We start from the raw sequence: 13,982 nt of genomic DNA, 5'->3' as shown, positions 1-13,982 counted from the left end.
CGTTGAGTACATTGGCCACATTTGTAATTACCTTCCTTTCCCTTTTCTCTGGTGGGTAATCAGATTTAACCGGAATATCTCTCACGTTTGGGGGTCTTTTAAAACCCATACAGTGGGGAGAACAAGTACTTGATACACTGCCGATTTTGCAGGTTTTCCAGAAAATGCATGACATAAGTATTTGATCACCTACCAACCAGTAAGAATTCTGGCTCTCACAGACCTGTTAGTTTTTCTTTAAGGATCCCTCCTGTTCTCCACTCATTACCTGTATTAACTGCACCTGTTTGAACTCGTTACCTGTATAAAAGACACCTGTCCACACACTCAAACAGACTCCAACCTCTCCACAATGAAAAAGACCAGAGAGCTGTGTAAGGACATCAGGGATAAAATTGTAGACCTGCACAAGGCTGGGATGGGCTACAGGACAATAGGCAAGCAGCTTGGTGAGAAGGCAACAACTGTTGGCACAATTATTAGAAAAAGGAAGAAGTTCAAGATGACGGTCAATCACCCTTGGTCTGGGGCTCCATGCAAGATCTCACCTTGTGTGGCATCAATGATTATGAGGAAGGTGAGAGATCAGCCCAGAACTACACGGCAGGACCTGGTCAATGACCTGAAGAGAGCTGGGACCACAGTCTCAAAGAAAACCATTAGTAACACACTACGCCATCATGGATTAAAATCCTGCAGCGCACCAAGGTCCCCCTGCTCAAGCCAGCGCATGTCCAGGCCCGTCTGAAGTTTGCCAATGACCATCTGGATGATCCAGAGGAGGAATGGGAGAAGGTCATATGGTCTGATGAGACAAAAATAGAGCTTTTTGGTCTAAACTCCACTCGCCGTGTTTGGAGGAAGAAGAAGGATGAGTACAACCCCAAGAACACCATCCCAACCGTGAAGCATGGAGGTGGAAACATCATTCTTTGGGGAAGCTTTCCTGCAAGGAGGACAGGACGACTGCACCGTATTGAGGGGAGGATGGATGGGGCCATGTATCGCGAGATCTTGACCAACAACCTCCTTCCCTCAGTATTGAAGATGGGTCGTGGCTGGGTCTTCCAGCATGACAACGACCCAAAACACACAGCCAGGGCAACTAAGGAGTGGCTCCGTAAAAGCATCTCAAGGTCCTGGAGTGGCCTAGCCAGTCTCCAGACCTGAGCCCAATAGAAAATCTTTGGAGGGAGCTGAAAGTCCGTATTGCCCAGCGACAGCCCCGAAACCTGAAGGATCTGGAGAAGGTCTGTATGGAGGTGTGGGCCAAAATCCCTGCTGCAGTGTGTGCAAACCTGGTCAAGAACTACAGGAAACGTATGATCTCTATAATTGCAAACAAAGGTTTCTGTACAAAATATTTGGTTCTGCTTTTCTGATGTATCAAATACTTATGTCATGCAATAAAATGCAAATGAATTACTTAAAAATCATACAATGTGATTTTCTGGATTTTTGTTTTAGATTCCGTCTCTCACAGTTGAAGTGTACCTATGATAAAAAATTACAGACCTCTACATGCTTTGTAAGTGGGAAAACCTGCAAAATCGGCAGTGTATCAAATACTTGTTCTCCCCACTGTATGTGGGGGATATTTAAAAATAGGTTTCAATTGAGGGTCAATATCAATAATGTACCAGTGCTTCCTTAAATGCCTTCCCCAATGGTGAGTATTGGGTAAAGCATGATGGGACATGTTCTGATTTTTCTTTGTCTTTTGGTTGAAGGCTTTCCAACTGTGTTAAACCTTCAAAAAGACAAACAAGCGGAAAAGGTTTGAGCGTGATACTGCGGACTACAAGGAGTAGAAGGTATATTTTTGGAGGGATGGCTGGAGACTGGAGTGCCAATTGGCACTCCCCCACAAGCAAGCTGGAATGGTATATGCCAGCCCAGCCATAATCCTAGAGGGCCATTAATGTGGCGATCAACCAACTCCCTCACATCTGACTCCAGTGGCCAATCCAGAGCCGGAACGTCTTCGAATAGGCCGTCATCACGACCACCGCCAACCCTGCGTCCCCGCAAGAAATGCAGGAGAGGACTACGTACGAAGACGGTAACACCCAAAATCCCCACACCACACATGGAGCAAAAGACACACCTGTTGGACAGGTTTATTACCGTATCTGATACATGTTCATCTGCCCTAGGTAAGGGATCATTTTCCCAACATCTCAGGCCAAGGACTTTGATACAGTTATAGACTTTCAAAAGTTTCCTCAGTTTGAGATTGGCTAAGTTCCCTATGCACTTGCCAATGTTAATCTATTGAACTATAGTCGCTCCTACCAGGTGGCGTGGCGAGAATCTGTCTCCTCACCACGCGCTCTCACCACTGGTGTCCCCCAGGGCTCGGTTCTAGGCCCTCTCCTATTCTCGCTATACACCAAGTCACTTGGCTCTGTCATAACCTCACATGGTCTCTCCTATCATTGCTATGCAGACGACACACAATTAATCTTCTCCTTTCCCCCTTCTGATGACCAGGTGGCGAATCACATCTCTGCATGTCTGGCAGACATATCAGTGTGGATGACGGATCACCACCTCAAGCTGAACCTCGGCAAGACGGAGCTGCTCTTCCTCCCGGGGAAGGACTGCCCGTTCCATGATCTCGCCATCACGGTTGACAACTCCATTGTGTCCTCCTGCCAGAGCGCTAAGAACCTTGGCGTGATCCTGGACAACACCCTGTCGTTCTCAACTAACATCAAGGCGGTGGCCCGTTCCTGTAGGTTCATGCTCTACAACATCCGCAGAGTACGACCCTGCCTCACACAGGAAGCGGCGCAGGTCCTAATCCAGGCACTTGTCATCTCCCGTCTGGATTACTGCAACTCGCTGTTGGCTGGGCTCCCTGCCTGTGCCATTAAACCCCTACAACTCATCCAGAACGCTGCAGCCCGTCTGGTGTTCAACCTTCCCAAGTTCTCTCACGTCACTCTGCTCCTCCGCTCTCTCCACTGGCTTCCAGTTGAAGCTCGCATCCGCTACAAGACCATGGTGCTTGCCTACGGAGCTGTGAGGGGAACGGCACCTCAGTACCTCCAGGCTCTGATCAGGCCCTACACCCAAACAAGGGCACTGCGTTCATCCACCTCTGGCCTGCTCGCCTTCCTACCACTGAGGAAGTACAGTTCCCGCTCAGCCCAGTCAAAACTGTTCGCTGCTCTGGCCCCCCAATGGTGGAACAAACTCCCCCACGACGCCAGGACAGCGGAGTCAATCACCACCTTCCGGAGACACCTGAAACCCCACCTCTTTAAGGAATACCTAGGATAGGATAAAGTAATCCTTCTCACCCCCCTTAAAAGATTTAGATGCACTATTGTAAAGTGGCTGTTCCACTGGATGTCATAAGGTGAATGCACCAATTTGTAAGTCGCTCTGGATAAGAGCGTCTGCTAAATGACTTAAATGTAAATGTATATTAGTAACCAGACAGGAAACAGTGCTAATGTTTTTCCCATTGATAACCTGAATGACAATGAACCTGACTCTCGACCTGAGGACATGACAAGGGAAAATACATATTTTAAGAGGAAAAGCACATTTTTACCACCTAAAAGACAACCCTCGAAACATATTGCCACCTAGATAAGAAAGATGTACATAATCTCCTGGCTAAGAAAAAAAACAAGGTATTCCACAAGATGTCCAAAGCAGAGAAAGAATCTGAAAAATAAAGGACCAAACTAATCAATTCAAGTCTCTGACAAAATGTATGAATGAAGGGGAAATTGCAAAGACCAAATGAGTTTATGAAAGTTGACTGCCCAACCACACCTGTATTAATACTCTCTACCCAAAATTCACAAGAGCATGACACCACCTATACCAGGCAGGCCCACTGTGAGTAGATGTGAATGGATCTCTGACAGATAATATCTCTACCTTTGTAGACCATTTTGTGAAACTCTGGGCGATCTCCCTCCCCACGTATACTAGAGACTATTGATTTTATACATTTTTGGAAATCTGTGGATCATATACCTGAAAATTCTATTGTGTACTTTTGATGTTACCAGTCTATATACTAACATCCCCGGCCTAGGGGCCCATCCATCAGGGCGGCCTAGGGGCCCTCAAGTTCTAACTCAATGAACGTCCCCCTAATGCTGTACCCAGCACCAATTGTACTGTGGACTTGGCTGAACTGGTACTAACTTCCAACTATTTTATTTTCAGGGGAGACTTTTTCCTTCAGACCAAAAGGGACAGCGATGGGGAGCACTATGGCTCCTAATTATGCTCTCCTATATCTAGGAATGTTTGAAAAACAGGTGGTGCTGAATCCAGACCTTAACCCTTTTCTCCCCAATATTCTCCTAATTCTGAGATATTTGGATGACATTTGTGATCTATACAGGCGCCCAGGAAGAACTTTTGGAATTCCCAGATGCAGACCACATCGAATAAACAATAGTTTAATATCCCAACAAAGGTAGGCAATAGACAGGTCAAGGCAGGCAGGGGTCAGTAAACCAGAGGTGGGGCAACAGTACCTGGCGGCAGGCAGACTCGGCGTCAGAAAGAGGTCGGTAATCCAGAGGTGGGCAACGGTACAGGTCGGCAGGCAGGCTCAGGGGCAGGCAGAGTGGTCAGACAGGCGGGCTCAGAGTCAGGACAGGGTCAAAAGCAGGAGGGCGAGAAAATAGAAACTGGAAAAAGCAGGAGCTGAGACACAAAACTCTAGTTGGCTTAAACAAACACGATGAACTGGCAACAGACTAGCAGAGAACACAGGTCTAAAAACACAGGGGATAATGGGGAAGATGGGCGACACCTGGAGGCGGGTGGAGACAATCACAAAGACAGGTGAAACAGATCAGGGTGTGACACTTACCTAAAGACTATGAATTAACACCTTCACTTCACCATTAACTATGACCTATCACAAATCAGTTTTCTTGATGTGATGGTTATTAAGGACAAACCCTCCCTCTACAGATTTCTATAGGAAACCTACAGACAGAAATACCCTCCTTAGAGGTAACAGCTTTCTTCCATGTCCACTTTTTAAAAGTCTCCCTATAAGTCAATTCAGTCGTGTCAGAAGAATATGCAGCTCTGATGCTTCTTATCAGAAACAGACGACGGGACCTCACACAAAGATTTAAGGAAAGGGGGTACAAAAGACAATTGGGTAAAACATGCCAATGATTGTTTTGAAGGTTTAACACAAAAGTAAAAGAAAAAGCAGACCATGTCCCATCATGCTTTACCCAATACTCACCATTGGGGAAGACATTTAAGGACAGTAATCAGGAAACACGGGTACATTATTGATTCTGACCCTCAATTGAAACCCATTTTTAAATATCCCCCACGCATGGATTTTAAAAGACCCCCAACGTGAGAAATATTGTGGTTAAATCTGATTACCCACCAGAGAAAAGGGAAACGTTTTTGGACAAGGTTCTGGAGGGTAATTACAAATGTAATTTACCCACAGGACAAAGATTTAAGATCAAGGGCCTGATTACCTGAATTTCCACCAATATTATTTACATGTTGAAATGTCCTTGTGGTCTGTCTTACATAGGGAAAACCAGTGGAAGCTTTAAGACACGGATCAGTGAGCACCGCAGCAATATACGGACAGGTGAGACAAAAATCCAGTTACTTCTCATTTTGTACAAGCTGGACATCCTATTAGCTCTCTGAGATAAATTGGAATAGAAATGGTCCAGATGTCACACATTGAGAAGAAACTTCTTCAAAGGGAATCTTTCTGAATCTACAGGCTCAACACGCTGTCTCCTCTTGGCCTTAACGAGGAGTTTGACTTGGAACTGTTTGTATAGTTTCAATATGTCTAAATAGTTGTTTTAAAAAAAATCCTAATTGAATATTGCATGTATATTACTGTAAATATTGATCACATTCCCTGTGTATGATCATATATTTTGATACATTGAATGTTAATATTGTGAAAATATATTTTTTCAAGAATTTACCTCCTGTTTCAGGAAGTGATGTCACTGAGTACTGCCCCTATACATATATAGGACCTTCCACCCCCACCGGGAATATGGATGCCTGATGAAGACCTAAGGGTCGAAACGTTGTTAATAAATTTCACCTGGGAGCATGAGCAGCAGTGTTTTCCATGAGTTTGCCTACAACTCCAGCTCCTGCGGAAAGTACCTGGGTGTGCGTATGTTCTTATTAAATACACTTTGGATGGTGTATCAATACACCCAGTCACTGCAAAGATACACGCATCCTTCCTAACTCAGTTGCCGGAGAGGAAGGAAACTGCCCAGGGATTTCGCTGTGAGGCCAAAGGTGAAAACAGTTAGAGTTTAATGCCCGTGATAGGAAAAAACTGAGGATGGATCCACAACTTTGTTCTTACTCCACAATATTAACCTAATTGACTGAGTGAAAAGAAGGAAGCCTGTACAAATCACAATTATTCCACAACATGCATCTTGTTTGTAACAAGGCACGAAAGTAATACTGCACATTGTTTTGCAAAACAATAAACATTTTGTCCTGAATAGAAAAAGTGTTATGTTTGGAGCAAATCCAATGCAACACATTACTGAGTACCACTCTCCATATTTTCAAGCATAGTGGTGGCTGCATCATGTTATGGGTATGCTTGTAATCGTTTTTCAGGATAAAAAAGAAACGGAATGGATTTGAGCACGGGCAAAATCCTAGAGGAAAATCTGGTTCCGTCTGCTTTCCACCAGACACTGGAAGATTAGTTCACCTTTCAGCAGGACAATAACCTGAAACACAAGGCCAAATCAACACTGGAGTTGCTTACCAAGAAGACGGTGATTGTTCCTGAGTGGCCAAGTTACAGTTTTGACCTAAATCTGCTTGAAATCTATGGCAAGACCTGAAAATGGTTGTCTAGCATTGATCAACAACCAAATTTGGCAGAGCTTGAATAATTTTGAAAAGAATAATGAGCAGATGTTGCGCAATCCAGGTGTAGAAATCACTAAGACTCACTGCTGTAATCACCGCCAAAAGTGTATTGACTCATGAATGCGTATCTAACATGAATACTTATCTAATGAATATATACTGTATGTGTTTTATTTTTCATATATTTTTTTTACAAACGTTAATGTCAGTATTTTGTATAGATCGTTGACAAAAAATGACAATTAAATCCATTTTAATCCCACTTTGTAACACAACAAAATGTGGAAACTTACACTGAATCGCTTGATACGTACAACCCCGGGACTGAGTTGGAAAACACAAAGTGGTTAGATGGGAAAAAAGGATCAGATGTCATCACAGACTAAGTACCACAACTGAATATATCCTCAAGGTCAATATCATGATTTGTGTCTATTCCCTGACTATAACAACTGTTTCTTTCCCCCTCCAGCCCTATGACTGTGCGAAAGGGAAACAAGCGCCTGACCATCTCCATCCAGGAACACATGGCCATTGACGTCTGTCCCGGGCCAATCCGCCCCATACGACAGATCTCTGCCTACTTTCCCCGCCTCTCGCCCACTTCCTCCATCTCTGAGTTGAATCCAGCCAATCCATCTGGGTTTCCCGCCACGCTCAGCCCCAGCAGCGGAGGAGGGGCAGTAGGGGGAGGAGGAGGGGGCGGCGGTGGCCTGTTGTCCCCACTGTTGGCGGGGGCAATGGGAGACGGCGGAGGGGGCACGTTGTCGGCCATGGGTAGCATGGACACATCAATCGAGATTGACAGCTGTGACAGCGATGACAGCAGTGAGTGGAAGGGTTATGGAGTGGAGTATCAGAGTGGAGCAACAGGGTAGAGTAATGCAGTACAAACCCAGGGTGGAGTAAGTGGGTCGCACAGGGTGGAGTAAGTGGGTGTAGAAACACAGTGGAGTAACAGAGTTGAGTAAGAGGGTAGGGTAATTGAGTGGAGTAATGGGGTGGACTAACAGGGTGACGTAACAGAGGGGAATAACAGAAGGAAGTAATAGGGTAAAGCAACAGAGTGGAACAACGGGGTGGAGTAACATGATGGAGTTAACAGGGCGAAATTACAGAGTGGAGTAACAGAGTGGAGTAACAGAGTGGAGTAACAGAGTGGAGTAACAGAGTGGAGTAACAGAGTGAAGTGACAGAGTAGAGTAACACGGATGGAGTAACATGGTGGCGTAACGGAGCAACAAGGATAAAGTATCAGGGTGTACAAAAAATGAAGTAACGTGGTTGAGTAATGAAGTGAATTAATGGGGTGGAGACCAGAACCATAACATAGATTTGTGGGATAAAGGAAACATACATTAAAGTTGTATTTCTGTTACTGTCTTTCAGCCGCCTTGGGGACATTGGAGTTTGACCTGCTGTATGAGCGAGCCACCAGCTCCTTACACTGCACCGTAATCAAAGCCAAGGTAGCTACACTCAAACCCAGAGTCTCAGAGAAACTGTTCTCTCCAAGCATCTCTCTCTATCCTTCACCTGCCACTAGTGGTGGAAAAAGTACCCAATTGTCATACTTGAGTAAAAGTAAAGATACCTTAATAGAAAATGACTCAAGTAAATTGAAAGTCACCCAGTAAAATACTACTTGAGTAAAAGTCTAAAAGTATTTGGTTTTAAATATACTTACTGTAAGTATCAAAAGTAAATGTAATTGCTAAAATATACTTAAGTATCAAAAGTAAAAGCATAATCATTTCTAATTCCTTATATAAAGCAAACCAGATGGCATTATTTAAAAAATAATAATAATAATTTACGGATAGCCAGGGACACATTGGCAGACTCACTGTTTAGTGAGTCCACCAGATCAGAGGCAGAGGGATGACCAGGGACGTTCTCTGTTTAGTGAGTCCACCAGATCAAAGGCAGAGGGATGACCAGGGACGTTCTCTGTTTAGTGAGTCCACCAGATCAAAGGCAGAGGGATGACCAGGGACGTTCTCTGTTTAGTGAGTCCACCAGATCAGAGGCGGAGGGATGACCAGGGACGTTCTCTGTTTAGTGAGTCCACCAGATCAGAGGCGGTAGGGATGACCAGGGACGTTCTCTGTTTAGTGAGTCCACCAGATCAGAGGCAGAGGGATGACCAGGGACGTTCTCTGTTTAGTGAGTCCACCAGATCAGAGGCAGTAGGGATGACCAGGGACGTTCTCTGTTTAGTGAGTCCACCAGATCAGAGGCAGTAGGGATGACCAGGGACGTTCTCTGTTTAGTGAGTCCACCAGATCAAAGGCAGAGGGATGACCAGGGACGTTCTCTGTTTAGTGAGTCCACCAGATCAAAGGCAGAGGGATGACCAGGGACGTTCTCTGTTTAGTGAGTCCACCAGATCAGAGGCGGTAGGGATGACCAGGGACGTTCTCTGTTTAGTGAGTCCACCAGATCAAAGGCAGAGGGATGACCAGGGACGTTCTCTGTTTAGTGAGTCCACCAGATCAGAGGCGGTAGGGATGACCAGGGACGTTCTCTGTTTAGTGAGTCCACCAGATCAGAGGCGGTAGGGATGACCAGGGACGTTCTCTGTTTAGTGAGTCCACCAGATCAAAGGCAGAGGGATGACCAGGGACGTTCTCTGTTTAGTGAGTCCACCAGATCAGAGGCGGTAGGGATGACCAGGGACGTTCTCTGTTTAGTGAGTCCACCAGATCAGAGGCAGAGGGATGACCAGGGACGTTCTCTGTTTAGTGAGTCCACCAGATCAGAGGCGGTAGGGATGACCAGGGACGTTCTCTGTTTAGTGAGTTCACCAGACCAGAGGCAGTAGGGATGACCAGGGACGTTCTCTGTTTAGTGAGTCCACCAGATCAGAGGCGGTAGGGATGACCAGGGACGTTCTCTGTTTAGTGAGTTCACCAGACCAGAGGCAGTAGGGATGACCAGGGACGTTCTCTGTTTAGTGAGTCCACCAGATCAGAGGCAGTAGGGATGACCAGGGACGTTCTCTGTTTAGTGAGTCCACCAGATCAGAGGCAGTAGGGATGACCAGGGACGTTCTCTGTTTAGTGAGTCCACCAGATCAGAGGCAGAGGGATGACCAGGGACGTTCTCTGTTTAGTGAGTCCACCAGATCAGAGGCGGTAGGGATGACCAGGGACGTTCTCTGTTTAGTGAGTCCACCAGATCAGAGGCGGTAGGGATGACCAGGGACGTTCTCTGTTTAGTGAGTCCACCAGATCAGAGGCAGTAGGGATGACCAGGGACGTTCTCTGTTTAGTGAGTCCACCAGATCAGAGGCGGTAGGGATGACCAGGGACGTTCTCTTGGTATGTGCTTGAATTGGACCATTTTCCTGTTAAGAATTCAAAATGTAATGAGTACTTTTAGGAGTCAGGGGAAATGTTTGGTGTAAAAAGTACATACTTTTCTTTAGGAATGTCGTGAAGTAATATTAAAAGTTGTCAAAAATATAAATAGTAAAGTAAAGTACAGGTACCTCAAAAAACGACTTGAGTATTACTTTAAAGTATTTTTTACTTTATTTTACACCATTGCCTGCCACCCTCTTTTCTACCCTCAGCATGGAGCTCCCTTTCTACCCCCCAACCCACCTCTTGTTTCAAAACACACCACCCCACTCCTCTCTCTCCACAGTATACCTGCCCAGTGTTGGGCAGATTACTTGAAAAATGTAGTCTGTTACTGATAATGAAGTTATCAGTAATATAATCATTTGGATTACTCAAAATGAGTAACGTGATCTGAATACTTTTGGATTACGTTCACTTCTATCACCCCGACATATTTAAAAATGTTTTAAAAGTTTGTACCTAATGTAGCATTATTTAATTTAATAATGTGACTATTTCCAAATTGGGGACTTGTGTGAGAGCATGACGCCCTATAATTCACTAATTTACCGCCTGGTGATGGCCAGCCAAAACTCCAACATTTCAAAGAGCGTGTTCACTAAAAGCACGTTGTAATCCTTTTCAAAATGTCACAGTATTATTCCAACCTCATAGCGTGGAAATATATATAAACACAGGTAAATCAAGTTTTTGAATGTACCGGGCCTTTAATCTAACATGTCCAAGCAGGAATGCATGATTCCGGGTATTTTTGTTTGAAAATTTAAACAGCGATTGTCATGAATGTTGGGTTTGACAATATTAGGCAATTGGTGCTACGATTTCATTATCGAAACAGAGAAATGGCAGCCTAATAGGGAAACGCCAGCCTAATATTTAGGCTACTAATAGTTAGCCGTGTAATTGATATCAGTAAATGTAATGAATAGGCCTATGCACTCACTCACCTTGAATGGCTGAAGTGAGTACCCTTTGGTCAATATTAAGAGTTGATAAATAACTTTCTGACCAAATGAAAGCTGGGACCCTCTTTTACAGTAACAATAGTTGTTGCTTTCAAGACATTGCGCAATAAATAAATCGCGAGAAAAACAATCACGACAAAAATGATCCCGCAATGGAGCACACAAAGGAGAGAGAGAGAGAAAGTGGACTGCGACAAAGCAGTCTGATTGACCAGAAGGCCAGGTGTAAATGTTATGGAAGTCTTGCCTATTCATTCAACCAGTTTGAATACAAAAGAAGCCATCCACCGTAGAAGGGCAATCAGCAGAACACTGATATTTGAGAGCATGTTAGAATCTTGAGGGTACTCTAAATGACAGCAACGCTGACAAAGTTTGATCAATTTTCCCTCTTGATACTAAGTAATCCCAAATGTAATCAGCTGTTTTTAAGAATGTAACTGTAATCAGTTTTTTTTTTTTGTATTTACACTGATTACAGTTACTTGACATTTGCATTCGGATTACGCAATCCCCGTTACATGTAATCCTGTACTACCCTGTCCCCTCCCCCTCTACCATTATTATCCTCTACTACAGTAAGATAGATGTTTGGTGAGGTTTCATAATGAATTGTTCACCTGCCCACCCGTGTAGGGCTTCGACTGTGCACAATCGATGTTGTCAGTCGGACTTGATATCCTCTCTCTCCTCCCCACCACATGCTCTACCCCCCCCTTTCTCCCTCTCGCTATCCTCTTTTTTTGCCTTTCCCCATCCCCCTCTACCTCCAAGGGTCTGAAGCCGATGGATTTCAATGGCCTGGCCGATCCTTACGTCAAGCTGCACCTGCTCCCGGGAGCCTGCAAGGTCCACTGTTGTTATTAGCACACATTACATACAGTGTGTTGATATCATCCAACGTCACATTTATTTTGCACCTCCTAAGAGTTTTTACACATAATCGTTGTCGGAGTAGGGAAACCCCTTGCCACTGATGATTTATTATTGACACGGTTATCCTGTACCATGAAATGTTTCCCAAATAGGTTGGCACTGTGCCCATTAGGGCCAATGTAAATGGGTCTGGGTTTTAACCCTGCTTTGTTGTGATCTTCAACACTCCCAGGCGAACAAACTGAAGACCAAGATCGTGCACAACACCCTGAACCCTGTGTGGAATGAAAGACTCACCTACCTGGGCATCACAGAGGAGGACATGTACAGAAAGACACTCAGGTAAGTGTTATACTTGGGCAGGGTTGAAAAGTAGATTGAAGTTGTCCAACGGACCAGGTATCCCCTTTCCCTATTCATTCAATAGGATCTCTGTGGACCTCGTCGTAAAGATTTGTCATTTCACTTAGAAAGTGTTTTACCTAATATTGTGGCATAAACACAGCCGGTCATGATGTTTTCATCTGATTGTCAAACAACCACTTCAAAGGGCTCCTTTGCTATACTACCTACGCACATTCATCCACTCGCGACATATTTCCAGTGGTGATTGGAAAGAGACATCTGATGCTGCTGGAGGAAGGTCATGACCTGGAATATGACATTTTAATGCAATTGGCCTAAGAGCATTTTTGACCTCTATTGGATGTAGAAACTAAGTGACTTGTTAGAATTAATTCTGAAAAGAATATTGTCACATTATTTTGGATTGATTCCCGAGTGGGGCAGTGATCTAAGGATCTAAGGCACTGCATCTCAGTGCTAGATGCGTTATTACAGACACCCTGGTTCGAATCCAGACTGTATCACAACCGACCTTGATTGGGAGTCCCATAGGGCGGCACACAATTGACCCAGCGTCGTCCGGGTTTGGCCGGTGTAGGCCGTCATTGTAAATAAGAATTAGTTCTTAACTGACTTGCCTAGTTAAATAAAGATTAAATTAAAAATGTAAAAATACTTAAATGCATTAACAAAAACGTCTACCATATGACAGTCATCTTTTCCCATTGAAAAAAACATGAACCATTTGACACCCAAATTTTCCCACTGAATGCAATGCAATGTATTGACAAAGACAATATATTGTCATGTTTTCCTTTTTCCAAAACAGGCTGTAACAATAAATAATGCTTTAATAGGCTACAGTTTTCTTGACCTATTGTGATAGGCTCATGTTTTACCGTTACAGTGTTCCCCCACTATTTATTTTGCTGGGACTTCGTACTGGACGTACCGCCTTACGTTCACCTCTGTACTCTGGGTTCCCTTTCTATTTCTGTCCTCTTTGCTCTCTCTCTCTCTCTCAGACAGACAGACAGACAGACAGACAGACAGACAGACAGACAGACAGACAGACAGACAGACAGACAGACAGACACAAATAAACAAACAAACAAACAAACAAACAAAGTCTGTCTGTCTGTATAACTCTCATCTGCATGTTTTGTCAACCCCTTTTCTGTCTTCCCCTCCTCTCTTTCTCTCCCCTCCCTCCCTCTCCCTCACCGCATCCTTCACTATCACTCACTCCATCTCTCTCTCTCTCTCTCTCTGTCCCCTCCATCTCTCGCCCTCCCTCCCTTTCCTGCTCCTCCCTCCCTATCTCCCTATCTCCCTCTCTCCCTCTCTCCCTCACTCCCTTCCGCCTTCCCTCTCTCTCTTCAGCTGCAGTGACAGATTGAGGTCGGAGTCATCACCAGGGGGTATTTAAGTTCATTGACCCCTCCCCTAGAAGTGACGAAAGCCTCAGATTGTTCGTCTGGGTGACTTCAAGCCGCACGTGGGAGACGCAGTTGTATAGAATAGACTATCAATC

General features: G+C 44.7%; 1 protein-coding gene across 5 annotated transcripts in view; it reads left to right on the top strand.

Annotated features, from left to right (window-relative positions):
- Window positions 1-13,982, top strand: part of LOC118363939 (double C2-like domain-containing protein alpha) — a 79,692-nt gene that overhangs the window by 35,512 nt on the left and 30,198 nt on the right. For 3 of the 5 annotated variants that reach the window (XM_035745235.2, XM_035745231.2, XM_035745249.2), the window contains 5 exons: window positions 5,552-5,611; window positions 7,367-7,722; window positions 8,284-8,363; window positions 12,002-12,076; window positions 12,336-12,445. In XM_035745235.2, the coding sequence (XP_035601128.1) occupies window positions 7,371-7,722; window positions 8,284-8,363; window positions 12,002-12,076; window positions 12,336-12,445 (617 nt within the window). In that variant the 5' untranslated portion in view covers window positions 5,552-5,611; window positions 7,367-7,370. The remainder of the gene's footprint in view (window positions 1-5,551; window positions 5,612-7,366; window positions 7,723-8,283; window positions 8,364-12,001; window positions 12,077-12,335; window positions 12,446-13,982) is intronic. The other 2 variants (XM_035745246.2, XM_035745239.2) reach the window with 1 other exon arrangement.

The sequence above is a fragment of the Oncorhynchus keta genome, chromosome 3 (genome assembly GCF_023373465.1).
Source record: "Oncorhynchus keta strain PuntledgeMale-10-30-2019 chromosome 3, Oket_V2, whole genome shotgun sequence".
NCBI classification, from domain to species: domain Eukaryota; kingdom Metazoa; phylum Chordata; class Actinopteri; order Salmoniformes; family Salmonidae; genus Oncorhynchus; species Oncorhynchus keta.
This window is presented reverse-complemented; position numbering and strand designations above follow the sequence as displayed.